At 43.3% G+C, this 19,382-nt stretch overlaps 1 protein-coding gene and 1 long non-coding RNA gene across 3 annotated transcripts in view; both read left to right on the plus strand.

Annotated features, from left to right (window-relative positions):
* LOC146679680 (uncharacterized) overlaps positions 1-19,382 on the plus strand; it is a 246,169-nt gene that overhangs the window by 1,158 nt on the left and 225,629 nt on the right. The gene's annotated exons all lie outside the window — the stretch shown is intronic.
* On the plus strand, positions 1,298-17,538 carry LOC146679681 (protein NLRC3-like). Of its 2 annotated transcripts, none has more exons than XM_085450113.1 (5): positions 1,298-1,424; positions 1,680-1,784; positions 2,777-2,855; positions 3,017-3,203; positions 3,332-5,136. In XM_085450113.1, the coding sequence occupies exons 1-5, from the start codon at positions 1,306-1,308 to the stop codon at positions 5,134-5,136; spliced, it is 2,295 nt and encodes a 764-aa protein (XP_085306239.1). In that variant the 5' UTR covers positions 1,298-1,305. The 2 variants fall into 2 exon arrangements, with proteins under 2 accessions (XP_085306239.1, XP_085306240.1); XM_085450114.1 differs by lacking the exons at positions 1,298-1,424; positions 1,680-1,784; positions 2,777-2,855; positions 3,017-3,203 and adding exons at positions 6,046-6,219; positions 6,493-6,666; positions 15,996-16,042; positions 16,191-17,538 and having other exon boundaries at positions 3,978-5,132.

Consider the following 19,382-nt stretch of genomic DNA (forward strand, 5'->3'; position numbering starts at 1 on the left):
TAAATGAAGCAAGCCTCGATACGCGCTTCGCGGAAACGCCCCCTCCATTACTCGACACACGCTTCGAAGCCTCGATACAGAACGTCACATCACTAGTTAAAGCTGAGTAAACACTGACCCCAGACCAGCACCGTGATAAAGTGAGCTGCTGCTGCTGAACTTGAACAGGTAACAAAGTGATGAGCAGTCAGGCTGCAGGTTTCTACCTGTTCATGTTTCTACAGTAGAATCACTTTGAAGTGTCTTTGTGCTGTTTCATCTTTGATTTGTGTTCATAAACACTCAGAGAAACATCACGTGACCTCATCAGGATCTGTGTTGGTGTGTGGGGCTGTACCTCAGCTTTATGTTGTTACATGCTCATTTGTTCATTTTAACATCAAAGTAATGTTATGAGGAGTAATGAAGTAACGTACTCCATTACTTTTAATCAAAGTGTTCTGTGTAATATGTGTAATAATGACTGTTTTGAGTAATGACCAACACTGATCACAACAAAGAGGAAATGCCTCCAACATGCACAAACATTTGAGCCACAACATGCAGTTAATGTGCACAAATGTCTTTGATATGCTGCTCAGTGATGGTGGTGACTGTCAGAGCAGAGCTACTGAGAATCAATAAGTAATATCAATGATGGGATCAGAATCACTAAATTCTTCTCATCCCTGTCAGTATCATACATGTGCTGTATAATGTGATAAATGTAGAGGTGCTGGCTGTTCTCTCACTCTGCTGTTTAGCTGTAAAGGACGCCTCCCTGCCTTTGTCTCATTCATGACCTTTAATAGTCTCTTCTAACATGCAGAGATCTGTATGATCTGTTTCATAGAGTCTAACCAGCCTGTACAGGTAACAACAACAGTCACTGCATCACTGACACACAAACGTCATCTCTGTCAATAACAACATTCATACATGGAATAAAAACACATCAGTGGATCATTGCTGGAGCTGATGTTTGTGCTCCTGGTGCAAAGGCTCTCAGTTTCCTCCTTGAAATAACATCAGTGGTGGGTCAGCGACATGCTTTCTTTCCCTCTCAGGTTTAAATATCTGGGACTCTCCACCGTTTGGTTTTAGAGCTGAAGAAGCTTCTCAGATGAAACGTCTTCCAGAAACTTAAAGACGTCTCTTTTCTCTCCAAGCTCCTTAGATCACATGACCTGGATGACTGAACCTACAGACATATTGACCTGGTTTCATGGTCACATGACAGGTCAGAGGTCAGCGACTGTAACTCAGTTCCTCCTGTTAATGTGAACTCACTGAGTGTTTGTGGTTTACCTCTCAGACTGACTGAAGATGATGATGGAGGAAGAGGAGGACAGAGCAGAGTCTGCAGGGTCCAGCTGTCCGTCTGTGAGGAGTGACCGGTCCAAAGGTTATAATCCAGACTTCAGTGGTGAACCTGGAGCAACGAGGTCAGAGAGCTGAACTCACTGAGTAACAGAAATAATTCTGCACTGACATTATAATCAGTGTTGACTCTGGTTGATTGTCTGACTGTGTTTGTGAGCTGAGAGGAAATGAAAATGAGTTTGTAACAAAAATCAGTTTTGTCCAGTTTTCCTGTAAAAAGCTGAACTCTAATCTAAGAGGATGTTACTGACAGGAAACAGCTGCATTATCTGCAGTCTGTGTGATCACAGCTGCTTCAATCATGTTTGTGTCTGCAGAGGTCAGAGGTCACAGTCTGCAGGGTCCAGCTGTCCGTCTGTGAGGAGTGACTGGTCCAAAGGTGGAAATCCTCCAGACTTCAGTGGTGAACCTGGAGCAACGAGGTCAGAGAGCTGTGATGACTCCTTTACATGTTTGTGTTTCCTGGATAAATATGACCTGAAACATCCTCAGATTGTTACAAAGATTCATTAAAAAGAAAACAATGAAAGAGAAAAGATCCAAATGTTCGACTTGGTCATTTGCTGTTTGAGGACAGTGATGCTCATATCTGTGGGGAAAGTGTGACCTGAGTGGGTTCATGTTTGTCTTTAAAGAACAGAGCTGCTCTGATTCTCTTTGTGTCTGATCTGTTAAACAGTCTGAGAGGTCACACAGAGACCCAGCAGCTAAAGCCTGGATCATACTGGCTGCTGTTACTCCATCAGGACAACACTGAACCACAGTGGTGTGGATGTAGTGGATAAATCCCACCATACTGATGCTCAGAGTTAACCACAGGGAACAAAACCAGATGTTACCTTCAGATTGTGACCTTTGGAGTGGACGATGCAGATTTCAATAGAGAATAAATGTTGTTGTTTTTCAGCTGTGAAGAAAGAATCTAATTTTCTGAACTTAAGAATTTATGATGCTGGAAACAACATGGAGACTATAACACAACATTTCCACTGTGTTCATAGAATGAATGTAAAACTGTCAGACATTCATTAAATATGCAAAATGTCTACAGAAGCATCAGAGGGTCAGACGTGAAGCACTCAGTGATTTTGATCAAATGACTCATCAGTTATTGATCTGTACTACACTGATCTACCACGTTAGTAAAGCTGGTGTTCTGGTGGTGGAGGGAGACTCGGATCATGTTCTGGTTTTGGAGCAGTGATCTGCTGATGGTTCAGTTTGATGAGCTTCTTCAAAATCATCCCTGACATCACCACTGAAAGGACGTCCATGAAAACAGACTGAAAATTACTGATATCTTCACAATCTGAGAGTTTAAAACTTGACAGACTTGATTCAGATGAAGTTATTTGAGCAGAAACTCCTGGATCTTTATCCTGTGTTGATCTAATCCTTCATGGTTCCTCCACAGAGTGGAGCAGCAGAGCTCAGAGGTTCCCAGTGGTCAGTCTGCCCAGCAGCATCAAACACAGCTGGACTCCATATTTATGGTCTGTACATGTACAACAACTACTGTTACATCTGTTCTGTTCACAGTCATCTCCATGCTGCTCTTTGTAGACCAGTGGATCGTCAGTGTGTCCAACATGGATCTGATGTTTGGCTCCATGATTTCAGTCTGATTGGCTCATTCATAAATATTCTGTTCCAGCTGCTGGAGGACAACATCATCACTTTTGTGAAGAACGAGCTGAAGAAGATCCAGAAGGTTCTGAGTCCAGATTACCCAGAATGCTTAGAGAGTCAGAGGAGCAGCAGCAGAGAGGCATTTGTGAAGATCACAGTGGACTTCCTGAGGAGAATGAAGCAGGAGGAGCTGGCTGACCGTCTGCAGAGACGTAAGAGGATTTATCTAAAGATTTAAGCTGCTGGATAAATGAACATTTTCCAGAGATGGAAGATGGAGCAACATGTTTTAAAGATTAGTTCTTTTTGGAATTGAGTGTTTATTTTTCTTCTCATTCAGAACTTCAAGCTGCAGTTTGTCACCGTAACCTTAAATCCACCCTGAAGAAGAAGTTCCAGTGTGTGTTTGAGGGCATCGCTAAAGCAGGAAACCCAACCCTCCTGAATCAGATCTACACAGAGCTCTACATCACAGAGGGAGGGACTGCAGAGGTCAATGATGAACATGAGGTCAGACAGATTGAAACAGCATCCAGGAAACCAGACAGACCAGAAACAACCATCAGACAAGAAGACATCTTTAAAGCCTCACCTGGAAGAGATGAACCAATCAGAACAGTGCTGACAAAGGGAGTGGCTGGCATTGGGAAAACAGTCTTAACACAGAAATACAGCCTGGACTGGGCTGAACACAAAGCCAACCAGGACATCCAGTTCATATTTCCATTCACTTTCAGAGAGCTGAATGTGCTGAAAGAGGAAAAGTTCAGCTTGGTGGGACTTGTTCATCACTTCTTTACTGAAACCAAAGAAGCAGGAATCTGCAGCTTTGAAGACTTCCAGGTTGTGTTCATCTTTGATGGTCTGGATGAGTGTCGACTTCCTCTGGACTTCCACAAAACTACAATCCTAACTGACCCTAGAAAGTCCACCTCAGTGGATGTGCTGCTGATAAACCTCATCAGGGGGAAACTGCTTCCCTCTGCTCGCCTCTGGATAACCACACGACCTGCAGCAGCCAATCAGATCCCTCCTGACTGTGTTGGCATGGTGACAGAGGTCAGAGGGTTCACTGACCCACAGAAGGAGGAGTACTTCAGGAAGAGATTCAGAGATAAGAAGCAGGCCAGCAGGATCATCTCCCACATCAAGTCATCACGAAGCCTCCACATCATGTGTCACATCCCAGTCTTCTGCTGGATCACTGCTACAGTTCTGGAGGATGTGCTGGAAACCAGAGAGGGAGGACAGCTGCCCAAGACCCTGACTGAGATGTACATCCACTTCCTGGTGGTTCAGGCCAAAGTGAAGAAGGTCAAGTATGATGGAGGAGCTGAGACAGATCCACACTGGAGTCCAGAGAGCAGGAAGATGATGGAGTCTCTGGGAAAACTGGCTTTTGATCAGCTGCAGAAAGGAAACCTGATCTTCTATGAATCAGACCTGACAGAGTGTGGCATCGATATCAGAGCAGCCTCAGTGTACTCAGGAGTGTCCACACAGATCTTTAAAGAGGAGAGAGGACTGTACCAGGACAAGGTGTTCTGCTTCATCCATCTGAGTGTTCAGGAGTTTCTGGCTGCTCTTCATGTCCATCTGACCTTCAGCAACTCTGGACTCAATCTGATGGAACAACAGCAAACAATCTCTACATGGTCTAAACTATTTAACAAACTAAAACTTCAATCTCTCCACCAGAGTGCTGTGAACAAGGCCTTACAGAGTCCAAATGGACACCTGGACTTGTTCCTCCGCTTCCTCCTGGGTCTTTCACTGCAGACCAATCAGACTCTCCTACGAGGTCTGCTGACACAGACAGGAAGTAGCTCACAGACCAATAAGAAAACAGTCCAGTACATCAAGAAGAAGCTCAGTGAGAATCTGTCTGCAGAGAAAAGCATCAATCTGATCCACTGTCTGAATGAACTGAATGATCGTTCTCTAGTGGAGGAGATCCAACAGTCCCTGAGATCAGGAAGTCTCTCCACAGGTGAACTGTCTCCTGCTCAGTGGTCAGCTCTGGTCTTCATCTTACTGTCATCAGAAGAAGATCTGGATGTGTTTGACCTGAAGAAATACTCTGCTTCAGAGGAGGCTCTTCTGAGGCTGCTGCCAGTGGTCAAAGCCTCCAACAAGGCTCTGTGAGTAAATCTGTGATCATGTTTATTTTTAAAATGTTGATTAAAAGTGGTCATAGATTTCTTCCATGACAGATCCATGTCCTAAAACCATGAGACAGCGTAGTTGTATAGTATAAAAGAAAAAAGGAGAACTTTTGACCACAATATTGTAACTTGAATGAACTTTTGAAACAGCCTTTAAACATAAAATTTATGAACAGAATCGGTGACAAAGGGCAGCCCTGGTGGAGCCCATCACCCACCGGAGTTATTACTATCCAACGTATTGCCGGCTATGCCAACCAAGCTCTTGCAATGGTTGCAAAAGGATCGAATGGCCATAAAATGTTTCTCAGTTTTATTATTTTCAGTCACATCTGTTTTTGATTATTAACTGAATATTTTAAAATTCAGGCTTTTTATGTTATACAAAACATCATATTTTCTTATGATGTCTTGTATTGATTCTGAAGGAATAGTTTTCATCAGTATCGCAGATACCAGCCTGAATTTTACTTTGTATTGGATCAGAAAGGAAATCAGTGGCATCACACATCACTTACAGCAACTTCAGTACCTCTTCATTTTAATAAACTGGGGGGAGTTGCACCAAGATTCAGTATGAGATAAAGAATTATTTTTAACTGTAAGGTTGGAGAAATCTGTTGTTGGAAATTGGAAGAACAGGTCATCTTAAAAATCACTGCATTGTAGTTTTATTCAGGCCCCTTCAATCTGTGATCGCTGTTGCTTTGCATTGTAAATGCTACTATTACAAAAGTCACAAATATTAGTGTATGTGTGTGTTGTTGGGTAATAAACCAAAAGAACAGAATCTACCAGCACCTCACTGATTTCTGCTTAAAAACAACAAAAAAGCAATAAAGCTCTGATTTGTTTGGTTGATCTTGTCTCCCTTCCACCTTGATTTCAGACTGAGTGGCTGTAACCTGTCAGACAGAAGCTGTGAAGCTCTGTCCTCAGTCCTGAGCTCCCAGTCCTCCCATCTGACAGAGCTGGACCTGGGTAACAACAACCTGCAGGATTCAGGAGTGAAGCTTCTGTCTGCTGGGATGAAGAGTCAATACTGCAAACTGGAAACGCTGAGGTCAGATCAAGCAATATCGATTTTTTTTTCATCAATTAACATCATTTAATCAATTTCATTTGGAAAAAATTAACAGTGTTTATGTTTTGTTTTTTTAATGAATCCATCCAAATCACACTAAACTGCCACATTTGTCTTTTGTAACATGAGGCAATAAGGATTCCAGCATGTCCTGAAACAGTGTTGAAATATTGTAAATGTAGTAGCTCCTCATGGCACCATGAATATACTTTAACACAAGTGTTTCATGTCTTCTTGTCATCCTTTCTTCAGACTGAGTGGCTGTAACCTGTCAGACAGAAGCTGTGAAGCTCTGTCCTCAGTCCTGAGCTCCCAGTCCTCCCGTCTGACAGAGCTGGACCTGGGTAACAACAACCTGCAGGATTCAGGACTGAAGCTTCTATTTTCTGCAGTGGAGAGTCCAAAGTGTACACTTGGGATTCTCAGGTCAGGATTCAGTCTTTTCTGATGATGATTTAAAACCTGAGTCAGGTCGATAAATGGCTTACTCATTTACAACAGACATGATTTGTCAAATCACCTTATATCTAACCCAAAGGTCCTGTGTTTTACTACTTTGATTTTTTAGTAAAACACAGGACCTCTTAATATTTATCTAAGAGACCATATATAATTTTTTTCCCTGGATCATGTGTGTACCCTCCTGGTTGGAGCTCCAGCAGCCTGTATCAGTGAATGGGACTTTAAATGAAATTGCTGCCCCTGTCAGGAAGAGGTCTGAGTGACACACAAAACAGAAAATATGAGCACTGCATGTGTCTGAGGCTACTCGGATACAGACCTGAATGAGACACTAACTTTGTCTCTGAGAGATAACTTTTATTATTAAATACACTTCATTTCTCATCTGTGTAGAGAATGTAGAGTTTGACATGCTAATATTACAAAATGAAAAATCACACTGAGTCACAAAGAAATTGTTTTGGAGTATTTATGGTTCAGCTGATGAAATTGTTCAAACAAACCAGTAATTTACACCGAAACAGCACAAGTGAAACTTTTTCGAGGGACTTACACTAAGCTTGTCCTGGTACACCTGTAGAGCCCAGCTTCTATGGACCATGAGCTTAAGTTCTGTGCTGCTCTGATTTATTGCCTGTGCTGTCTTTCAGTTCAGCTTTGTCGAGTCTCTGGTAGGATTTCTTTTACATGACCTGTGTAAAAACAAAACAGGAAACACATTAAGCTGAAGTAAGATGCACAATTTGAAAAATGGGGCACAAAAAATGTTGCTGCTTTCTGGAAAGTGCGTCTAAGAAGACCCAATGGAGAAAGTGAAGAGAAAAATCAAAGATTAAGAAGAAGAAAATGGCAGAGGCAGTTTCTCTTGGACTGCCTGCAGATGGGGTGAGACTCTAGAAACAGGGATGATTGGAGAAAATGCAAAGAGGCCATAGGATAAACCAGGAGATGAATACTCTGGTGTTCTGGGGATAGTGGGAGTGAGAGGGAGAGATGCCAGTAAATGATTTCAAGGATAAATTTGAGAGAATCAGAGCTAAGAAACCAAAGCAAGTGGGGAACTACAAACATATGGACAGACTCATAATTAGGCCAAAGACACATTAAAGCAATTATTACAGGTTTAGAAACAGGGATGGATATGAAGGAGCTTAGCATGAATTTGCATTGAGGAAAGAATAGCAACGAGCATCAGAGGAAACAGTTAGGAAAACTAAAAGGATGTACTGGCAGGAATACTGCAGTACTTTAGGAAGAACTACCGTATTTCCCAGACTACAGAGCGCACCTGAATATTAGCCGCACAAGCTAAAATCAGGGGAAAATCCTGTTTTGTACATACATTAGCCGCACCTGACTAAAAGCCGCAGGTGTTTCAATGTTGACTCATCATATGTAAGAGAATATGCACAAAGCGAATTGTCAGGAAAGAGATGGCTGTTTGGAGACACACCCCTTTTATTAATATTTTGAAAAACAAGTTATGGGTACATATTTGCATAACTTTTTAGGTATATGTACAAGTAGCGGTAATTACAAGTACAAAACATGTGCTGTGCTTCATAAATGAGTAACAAATGTAGTACATAACAATAACCTACAGCACACCAGAACAATTGATTCGGACTACCTTTTAGGCTCAGGTGCAGTGACACAGCTTTAACAAGAAGAAAAGTCAGTCATTCACCACCATCTTCCTGCGCACTAAAACCACCAAAGTCCTCTTCTCCAGTGTCGGAAACAAACAGGCTCAGGGTGGCTTCGTCATCCACTCTCAGCTTCTTTCTTTCGTTGTCACTTTCAAAACCAAAGAAATCCTCGTTGTCAGTGTCAGAGTCGAACACCCTCAGAAGGGCCGTGGCAGTGTCCTCCTCTCCATCATGCAGCATTCAGCCCTTCGAAATCTGTTGGTGATCGTGGATGTTTTCACACTTTTCCACGCTGTCAGAATCCAATGGTGGAGTTGGGCATAACTTGCTTTTTGCAAGTTTATCGCCGCTCATCATCCAGGCCTCCAGCTGAACGGGTAGCGCTACTTTGAAGTTTGTTTTTTGCGCTACCTCGTACTGCACTACGTTGCCTGACGGATGGACATGTGACCAACATACCACTCTTGAACCCCGATCCTTCCGCCAGGCAACGTAGTGCCGTACAACAGCGGAACAAACAAAACAAATCCGCTCATGGACAATCCATAGAAAAGCCGCACCTGACTAAAAGCCGCAGGGCTCAAAGCTTGTGCAAAAAGTAGCGGCTTATAGCCCGACAATTACGGTACACCAGTTCAGAATGTGTGGAGTACAGTTAAGAACATGAATGCAGACAGGAAACAACAGCAGCTGTTGTAAAGTAAATTCAAACTCCTTCATTAAATGCAGCTGGTTGAGTTGAAAACAATGGAGAATGATTGTGTTACGTTGTTTATTCTCTATAGAAATGGAGCAGGAGTGCATGCAGAGCTGGACGTGGGCTGTATATACATGCGTGTATCTGTTTTGTCTGTGAGCAGAGAAAACAAAGCGCTGGAAATGTCATATTGAAATGTTAAATCAGGAAAATCCTGGAGAAGAGGATAGTTCTAATGTTCAGTTTGTAATGTTGAATTCAACACAGCTCTTAAATGCATAAAAATGACTTCACCTGACGTCAGACTGAGCAATCGGATTAGCTACTGATATTGATTTAACCCTTTAAGACCTACCATAGAACCAAGTCCGCCAGAGCTTATATTATATTTTTACATGCTGTAGAGCCATTTTTGGGAGCATTTCAAGTTGCTATACATCAATACAACCATTACAGCCTAAATTTTAATAATATGTATGTATTAAGTGCATAGTAATTACATAAATTGCAAAAAAGTGCAATAAACTACAAAAAAATTGAAAATCGTTTTTGTTTTTTTAACATATATTTCTAGTTAGAGAAATTTAAGAGGCTTATCCCTCAAAACTGTAAATACAAAAAAGTTGCACAAAATAGTTTCCCACCTCAGGAAATTTATTTTGAGTGCCTTCATAGTTTTATTTTTGAAATACACCAATTTTTATATACTGCAGGAAAAACGAAAATAAATATTATACTGCAAATTTGCAAAATAACAGCATATGCATCAAAATAAACTATTTCCAGCAGAGCAATATGAGTCCTAAGCATATGTGGAAGGAAACTGTAACCTAGGACAAGCTGATGGCATAAGATGTAAATACAACTCCTATGGTTTCATATGCAAAAAAAATTATTGCGCTAGCTCACGTGATTACAGTGCTACCGGGATTTAAAAATAGTTGCGCAAAACGGAGTGTGCCCACTCTGACCAGTTTTAAAGGGTTAAAGCAAGAAAATATGGTATTAGCATTAGATGCCAATTCCTATTAACCTTAAATTAGCATTACCTGCTAATGGCAGTCTACTTAGCATTAACTCCTCACTAATGTAATGCTAATTCACATCAAATTATCTTTAGCTTTAGCATTAGCTGCTAGCTTCAGCCTACCTAGCACTAGCTGCTCACATTGTTAAAAGGGAAGAGAAAACGATATTAGCATTAGCTTGTAATAATTATTCACCCCTAATTAGAATTAGCCACTAATGGCAGCATACTTAGCATTAACTCCTCACATCGTTATAATGCAAATGATGCTAACTTGCATTAAATTAGACTGCTGTTATTAGCTAATGCTATTTAGCAGTAGCTGCTCACATTGCTATAAAGCAAAGGAAAACGATATGAGCATTAGGTTCTAATGCGTATTTGCCTTAAATTAGACGTAGGTGGGCAGCACGGTGGCACGATGGTTAGCACTGTTGCCGCACAGCAAGAAGGTCCTGAGTTCAATTCCACCATCAGGCCGGGGTCTTTCTGTGTGGAGTTTGCATGTTCTCCCCGTGTTTGCGTGGGTTCCCTCCGGGTACTCCGGCTTCCTCCCACCGTCCAAAGACATGCAGCTTGTGGGGATGGGTTAATTGGATAATCCAAATTGCCACTAGGTGTGAATGTGCGAGTGAATGTGAGTGTGAATGGTTGTCTGTCCCTGTGTGTTAGCCCTGCGACAGACTGGCGACCTGTCCAGGGTGTACCCCGCCTTTCGCCCTATGACAGCTGGGATAGGCTCCAGCGCCCCCCGCGACCCTGAAAAGGATAAGCGGAAGCGAATGGATGGATGGATGGATGGATAGACGTAGGTGCTAATGGCGGCCTACTTAGCATTAGCAGCTCAGATGTTGTAATGCTAGGGAAAAGAGTGTTAGCATTAGCCGTTCACAATGTTATAAAGTTAAGGGAAATAGTGTTAGCATTAGCTACTCACATTGTTAAAAAGTGTTAGCATTAGTGCATAATGCTAATTCACATCAAATTAGCATTAGTTAATAACGGCAGCCTATTTAGCATTAGCAGATAATGTTGACCTTGGCCCACTGGAAAAGTTCAGAACTAAAGATTTAGGAGTGTTTCTCGATAGCTCTTTCTCGTTTGAGAAACAAATAAATTCTGTTATTAAAACCAGCTGTAAGGTTTATATTGTTGATTGTCATTTATGCTTAGAAATATTTACTCATATATGCTTAGAGTTGTATAATCGATTGCATGATGATAGAGGTTTGATCCTGAGTAGTCTGTAAAGACTCTGTGTGCCTTCCAGAGTGCTCTGGCATGCACACACCACTTGGGGCCATGAGAGAGGTCGTACCCTCTCTTACTGATTTATGGTGTAGGACAGGGGTCTCAAACTCAATTTAGCTGGGGGCCGCTGCAGGCAGAGTCTGGGTGAGGCTGGGCCGCATTAGGTTTTCCACAAGAAAGGCATGGTTAAAAAAATTCCAATCCTCTCAAATCTCTTTATTTTTATTTTTTAATACAAAATATGAAAAATAAATAAACAAATTAAGAATTAATAAGAAAATAAATCAATCTGTAATACATAAATAAAATAATAAGATATTTTTAGTCAGTGAACTTGTGTGTATCTTTCAGTCTTCTATATCTGCTGTATTTAGATTGAAATGTCTGTATTAACAGTTCTATAACCTTCTTCTGAACATGAATGGAACACTGGAGAAAATGAACTGTTCTTCTGAACATGGCTTCTCTTGCCTACTCCTTGCTGCTAGAGACCTGGCAGCGTTTCCTCTCGCATAGCCGAGCCAGATTTGGCCTGAGGGAGGAAGCAGTTGCGACCCTCAGTATGTCTTGAAGCTGATCATCCGTAAGTCTGGACCTGTACTTGGACTTATTGAAGTTCAAAGTGGAGAAGAGCTTTTGGCACAAGTATGTGCTACCAAAAAGGCACATGGTCCGCTTGAACATTCGGGAAAGCCGAGGGAAACTAGGGCTCAATTCTCTCAAAAATTGTCCAAGCTTGTCTGCTTTTCCACTCACCTCCCTGAACTTTGCTTTGAGTTCAGAGTTGCACTGCAGCTCAATGAGCTCCATTTGAAGCACAGAAGGGGCATCTTGCACATTAAAGGAGAAGGGGTCCGCAAAAATGTGAAAGGTGGCTCTGTGTGTCTTGAAGTCAGCAAATCTGTGGTCAAATTCCTCCTGTAGCCTCAAAATGACATCAACATACTCGTCAGCACTGAATGGTGTGCCTGCATCCACGAGTGCCTTGCATGCTGGGAAATGGCAAAGGTTTGTCTGAGAGAGCTGAGCTTTCCAGAGCGCCAGTTTTGTGGAGAATGCTCTCACGTTGTCATAGGCAGCACTGACAAGTTGCCCCTGGCCTTGTAACGTCTTGTTCAGTACATTAAGCTCATGTGTCATATCAACAAGAAAAGCTAAGTCCATGAGCCATTTGGGATCAGTTAGCACAGGAACACTAACTCCATCCTTCTCCATGAAGGCTTCACTTCTGCTCTCAACTCAAAAAGTCTCTTTAATACATTTCCCCTGCTGAGCCAACGTACCTCAGTGAAGTCGAGCACATCCCCATATTCTGACTCCATTTCCTCTAAAAAAGCACAGAACCTTCGGTGCTTTAAGCCCCTGGATCTGATTTGGTTGATGCATTTCACAACAATAGACATCACATTGTCAAACTTCAGGCATTTGCTGCAAAGGACCTGCTGATGGATGATGCAGTGCAGAGCAATGGCCTCCTCCACGCCTTCCTCTTCCAGTTTGTTTTGTGCCACCAGTCCATGTTTCCTCCCTGTCATTGATGGCGCTCCATCTGTTGTTATTCCAACAAACCTCTTCCATGGCAAACCAACATTCTCAATGGCATCACACAGCTTGTAAATATCTGCTGAGCGGTGGTCTGGCCATGCATTGGAATTACTGTGAGCAGCTCCTCCATCACTTCAAAACTGTCATCAACACCACGGACATACATTGGGAGCTGGGCAGTGTCGGTGATGTCTGTGGTCTCATCAAGAGCGACTGAGTATACACTGAAACATTTGGCTTTCTCACACAGTTGGTCATAAATGTCACTTGACAGGTCAGAAATGCGATCTGCTGCGGTGTTGGCAGAAAGGCTGATGTTGCTAAACTGACCTTTCTTTCCCGGACAGACTATATTTGCAGCCTGCAATATGCACTTTTAGACAAATGCACCTTCTGTGAATGGCTTCCCTGCTTTAGCAATCATCTCACTAACCACGTGGCTCCGACTGCTGCATTATTCTCTTTGGTTGCTTTCTTGGAGAAATCTTGCTGCCTCAGTAGATCTGTTTTAAGACTGGCAACCCGGTTCGCTCTCTCGTCTCCCTGGTATTTTGCATCCAGCTCAGCATGTCTAGTTGTGTAATGACGTTTCAAATTGTATTCCTTGTGCAGCGCAACTTTCTCTGTGCAAATAAGACAGGTCGGGGTGCCCCTGTGCTCAACAAAGAAATATTGCATTTCCCACTTTTCCTGAAATTGTCGGTGCTCATCACCAACCTTTCTCTTCACCGCAGGCTTTGAAAAAGACATGTTTGGGGCTATGTGACATTTATAATTCTACTTGGTGTCACTGTCGCATTGAAGTTTCAATCAAGCGTTTAGCCGACGGACGGGGAACGTCTCAACGCGTAGAGAACGTCATTTCTGCTTCTTTTTCTTGCAACCGTAGCACGGCGATCGGCAGATAAAAAGCCGGTAGCAGTCTCCTTTGTTTTTACGCTCGATGTTCATGTCTTTCATGACGACACGAACACCGTGGCGTTTGCAGATGGTAGAAAGTGCAGGGATAGCGAGCGCAAAAAAGGCGACTGCTCACGGCGCCGGGCTGTTGTTACAGGAGAAAGAAGCGGAAATGACACCGTGACATATAACAAATAACATCAGCTGTTTCTGATGTTAGTTGTTTTGACTGCTTTTACATTATATTGAAATATATGTAATGTTCATGTTTGCTGCAATGCAAACGCAGTGATGCAAATAAAAACATCGAGCCACAAATTACGGTGCGACCCTATAATTAGTCCGGGTTACCGGGGACTGTTGTTGCCGATGAACAGGTGTCGCTATGTGACTGCAGACTAAATTGGGCTGCATTGAGTTCATGACTTTTCTTTTATCCCGCCGCCTACGCATCACTGTGAGAGTTAATATGAGATCTCTCTCTGTGGAAAAATAACTTTAAATCCCACTGACGTGTGTATAAATCTATATACGTATAAAGTCCCGCTGGGCAGCAACTTAAAAAAACAACTTTTTTTGAAGTGTTGTGAACGCAGCGCGCTGGGGCGAATGTCGGCGTTTGCCCAATAGAAAGGAGGAAGCCAGCCAGGCACAGGAAAGAAAGAAACACTCCAGGGCAACGCTGCTGGAACTTTGACTCATTGAGAAATGTTTCCCTGCTTGCATCAAGCCCGGCTGGTGTCCCCTGAGATCCATATCCCACCCTGATTGGTGGGTTAATTCAGCTGCGCCCACAACACTGTAAAGTGTCATACATTATCAAACTAACATTACATTTTCATATTAAGGTGGGGCCAAAAACTATCGTCCTGCGGGCCGCAATTGGCCCGCGGGCCACGAGTTTGAGACCCCTGGTGTAGGAGGACACCTACTCTGTGTCTGGTTAAGTATAAGAGCCCTTTGTTAGGGGGACCGCTGGACTCTTAGCACCAGCTTTGGGGTCACAGGGTCACATCTGGAACACACACACACACACACACACACACAGACACACACACACACACAGACACACTCACGTACACACACACACACTCACACGTACACACACACACACACACACACGTACACACACACACACACACACACGTACACACACACACACACACACACACGTACACACACACACTCACGTACACACACACACAGACACACACACAGACACACACACACACACACACAGACACACACACACACACTCACGTACAGACACACACAGACACAGACACACAGACACAGACACACATACACACACAGACACATACAGACACAGACACACACACACTCACGTACACACACTCACGTACACACACTCACGTACACACACACACACACTCACGTACACACACACACACACACACAGACACACACACACAGACACACACAGACACACACACACACACACACAGACACACACACACACACACACACACACTATGCACAGACTGGTACTCTTTGTTCATACCTGTGTAAGACGTCATAATGAACTTGTGCATATTCATGTAAGCTCAATAAAGAGCAGTGTTACGAGGGAGCAGACGAGAGCGACTGAGGTCAAGTGAAGGAACGGCGCTGTCACAGTTCTCTCCCTCATCAATTGTCTGGTTCCAGCGGTGGGTCTGTGCTAGACGACCCATCACCAGCTTTTTCCACTGGTTACCAGTACGTGGTAGAATCCACTTCCAGATCTGGTTGTCTTTAAATCTGTGAATGGATTGGCTCCATCTTATCTCTCTTTAACAAAAGAATCCAAGTGGAGCCCTCAGGTCTGCAGATAAGCAGCTTCTGACCAGAACTAGACGTAAAAACAGAGGTGAGCTTTATCGATGGCTGCAGCCAAACTCTGGAACAGTCGCCCTTCACATCAGGTCGTCACCAACACTGGACATTTTTAAAAGCCGGTTGGAAACACATTTGTACTCTGTAGCTTTCAATCCTGACCAGTCTTTATAGTCATTACTGTGTATGTTTCCTATTTTCTCTCTACTCTGTGCAGCACTTTGGCTCAAGCTGTTTTTAAATGTGCTGATAAATAAATGTAGATTTCTTTGAATAAAACAGTGGAGCCGAGCTTTGAGCTCAGTGTGTAACAGTGTGTGTGTGAGAGCCATGTAATGTCCATGTGTGCATGCTGACTGTGCTGCTCTGACCCCCCTCCTCCTTTCAGGGTGGAGCCTGCTGGAGTCCGATGGTTGAGACCAGGTCTGAGGAAGTGTAAGTGTGTTTTTAATGGGATTCATGAAAACAAAGCAGCACACATTCAACCATCTTCATCATGTCAGGAGTCATCATCAAAGTGTCAATCAATGAACAGATGATGGATCAATAACTGCAGCTGGATTGTGTTTGTTCTCTCCATCAGATTCCTGTCAACTCACAATCGACACAAACACAGTGAACACAGAGCTCCAACTGTCTGACAACAACAGGAAGGTGACACATGTGGAGGAGGTTCAGTCATATCCTGATCATCCAGACAGATTTGATGTTTATCAGCTGCTGTGTAGAAATGGTCTGACTGGTCGCTGTTACTGGGAGGTCGAGTGGAGAGGAAGCGTTTATATATCAGTGAGTTACAGAAGCATCAGAAGGAAAGGATACAGTGATGACTGTTTGTTTGGAAACAATGATCAGTCCTGGAGTCTGATCTGCTCTGATGATGGTCCTCGTTATGTCAGGCACAATAACAGATCAACATCCATCTCCTCCTCCTCCTCCTCTGTCTCTAACAGAGCAGCAGTGTATGTGGACTGTCCTGCTGGCACTCTGTCCTTCTACAGAGTCTCCTCTGACACTCTGATCCACCTCCACACCTTCAACACCACATTCACTCAAACTCTTTATCCTGGGTTTAGGTTTTATGGCTGGTCTCGTGGTTCCTCAGTGTCCCTGTGCTGAGTGGAGTGTAAAGAGTGTCTCCTGTTACAGAAACACTCTGACTGTTGAACAGATAGTTCAGTCTGTACATGTCTGTCTCTTTCACTCACAAACACGTTTTCAGATTCATGGATTCAATCAGTTGATGTTTGAAACTCTTCTAAATGATTCCTTGTAAACTTCTTCAGTCACAAACAAACAGGAAGTGATGTCACATGTGTTCCTGTCCACACAGCAGAATGAGTCTATTGCTGACAGTGATGTACAAACAGAGTGAGCATTTCTGAGGCCCAAAATAAACTGAGTAGTTCACTGAATGAACAATGGACTGTGAGCTCAGTTCCTTCATCATTAGTATGGATTATATATGTATATGTATTATATTAGTATCATATATATCAGGTGCTGCTGCTTTCAGTCATTGTGCAAATGTGCTGTTTGTAAGCTTGTAAAGCTGCAGTCAGCTGAGACTGAAGAAGTCACCTGATCAGTGAGCAAACGTTTCTGAAAACGTCCAGATGAACAGAATCAACCTTTTGGGATCAGCCAGCAATGCAGCATCATTGTTGTTCAGCTTCAGAGGTTTGCAGGAATGAACTGATGACCAGAAACAGCTGCAAAGTCCAAGAAAATACCAGCTGGAGTTCAGCTGCATTTGAAGAAGTCAAAGAAAAGTAAGGATGGCAAAGGGCGACGTTTTCTTCCAAAGAGCTGCAAACATGGTCGACGCCTCATTAGAAGAATCATCTGGACATTTGTGAGGAACTCTAACCAAGAAAGCAACGTCACACAGATCCAACAGACAGTTTCCATGACTGCAAGTGTTGAGTGGAAAAATGCTACATTGCATTATTGCATCCTCTCACCACAGGAGGCGCTGTTGGCACCACTGATTGCTGATCAGCTGTTCTCTGATGATCTGATTGATACTGTGAATAACGGGACTCACTGAACTCTGTGACACAGTGAAGATTACAGAGTTTAACTTCACCCTTTAAGACTGACCACAGAACCAAGTCCGCCAGAGCTTTTGTTATATTTTTACATGCTGTGGAGCCATTTGTGGGAGCATTTCAAGTTGCTATACATCAATACAACTGTTATAGCCCTAATTTTAATAATATGTATGCATTAAGTCCATAGTAACTACATAAACTGCAAAAAAAACCTCTGCTCATCCATCTCTGTGTGTATCAGGATACATTTGGTTCATAATACACAGAAAAATCAGAGTTATTACCTGTAATAAATGTGAAAGATTCCTGCAGTGATAACCAGGCAGGACTGAAACACATCCAAGCTGTCACCACGGTAACAGCACCGCCCATCCACAGGTGAGGGGAGGAGCAAAAAGAGGGACTTTGACCATTTTATACTAAAAACACTCAACTAATGTTTCTAATATGAAACAAATAAGCCCACATTAATGTGAGCGTTTATTAAATAATAATAATGATGATTTCCTCCTGATCTCATTTCCACAGCAGAGAAAACTGTGGTGTATATTGAGGTGGAGGGTGTGGTCTGTGGCTCAGGTGTAGAGTGAGGGTGGGGTGCACCACAGCAGCATGCTGGGACTGCTGAGGGTGGAGGAGGGAGTGATGATGACATCAGAGCTGCAGCACAGAGACCAGTGAACACACAGTCTGTTCATCTTTGCATAGATACAATATACAGCACAATATTGAATGACAGACACGCTGTGGGAGCTTCCACAGATACACTGACGTCAGCATCCAGAGTCCTCCTGCTGCTCCCCCCTCAGAGCCCCGTGATCAGCACCAACACATTCAGTTAGATGACAGAGTCCAGCTGCAGCTAGAATCAGCTCCCCTCTGTGAACAACAGCACAGCGTCAGTGTTTCACACTCAGTGAAAGGAGGAAACAGCAGAAGAACACCATGTGTGCTACGTTTCCCAGGACACACTACAAACTGCACAAATACAGAGCAGCACGTGGAAGGACCTGGAGCTGCATTTACAGAGCTGCAGACAGCGTGATGTCCTGTATGGACAGGTGGAAGGAACCAAGTCCTCAGCTGGAACACTCGTGTTTGTCCACAGACAGGAAACACAGCAGGAAACTTCCTCACAGAAGTGCAGCTCATGGATAACACACTTCCTGTCAGTCAGAATGAGGCTGCAGCCAAACACAGAAAGGTGTTTTTGTCCAGATGAGCCCAGAGAAGAAACACGAGTGTTCACAGACATCAGAAGCTCAGAGAGGTGAAACATGAGGTTGGAGTCCTCGTCAGCATCCAGAAGAGCTGCTGTGAAACCCTGAGTACTCATGACAGACTCTGATGGCACAAACACATCATGATTCAAACAGAAAGACAAACATGGAGCTCCTGATCCTCCTGCATGAGAACAAGCTGACATGAGCGCTGTGTCTGAGAGTGTCTCCCTGTCACAGTGACAATAACACAGCTGCTGCTCACAGTCATTAAACTGACCTGAGGTCAGCTGTGCTCCTTACATATGAACCATGTGACCTCACATCAGTGCTGTGGATGACTGTAGTCATAGAAGAGTAGAGCTGTAGCAGGTGGTGTGAGGAGGAGGTGGTGTTTTCTAGTTAACGCAGTACTGAAACACTCCAGCAGAGGGCGCTGTTAAGTCCTTATTGTAACACAGTTACTGTGTGCAGTTAGACTTCATACATAATCTGCACTTA

Source organism: Copadichromis virginalis, unplaced genomic scaffold, assembly GCF_057382275.1.
Source record: "Copadichromis virginalis isolate Kocher_CV1m ecotype Utaka unplaced genomic scaffold, C_Virginalis_male_GT1.1 unmapped_scaffold_1, whole genome shotgun sequence".
In the NCBI taxonomy this organism is placed as follows: domain Eukaryota; kingdom Metazoa; phylum Chordata; class Actinopteri; order Cichliformes; family Cichlidae; genus Copadichromis; species Copadichromis virginalis.

What these genes read in the sequence shown, in the direction of transcription:
- LOC146679681 (XM_085450113.1), top strand. Translation starts at nt 1,306, where the DNA reads ATGATGATGGAGGAAGAGGAGGACAGAGCAGAGTCTGCAGGGTCCAGC. An exon ending in GGTGAACCTGGAGCAACGAG is followed by an intron (nt 1,785 to 2,776) that starts GTCAGAGAGCTG and finishes GTTCCTCCACAG; the next exon opens with AGTGGAGCAGCAGAGCTCAG. An exon ending in GGCTGACCGTCTGCAGAGAC is followed by an intron (nt 3,204 to 3,331) that starts GTAAGAGGATTT and finishes CTTCTCATTCAG; the next exon opens with AACTTCAAGCTGCAGTTTGT.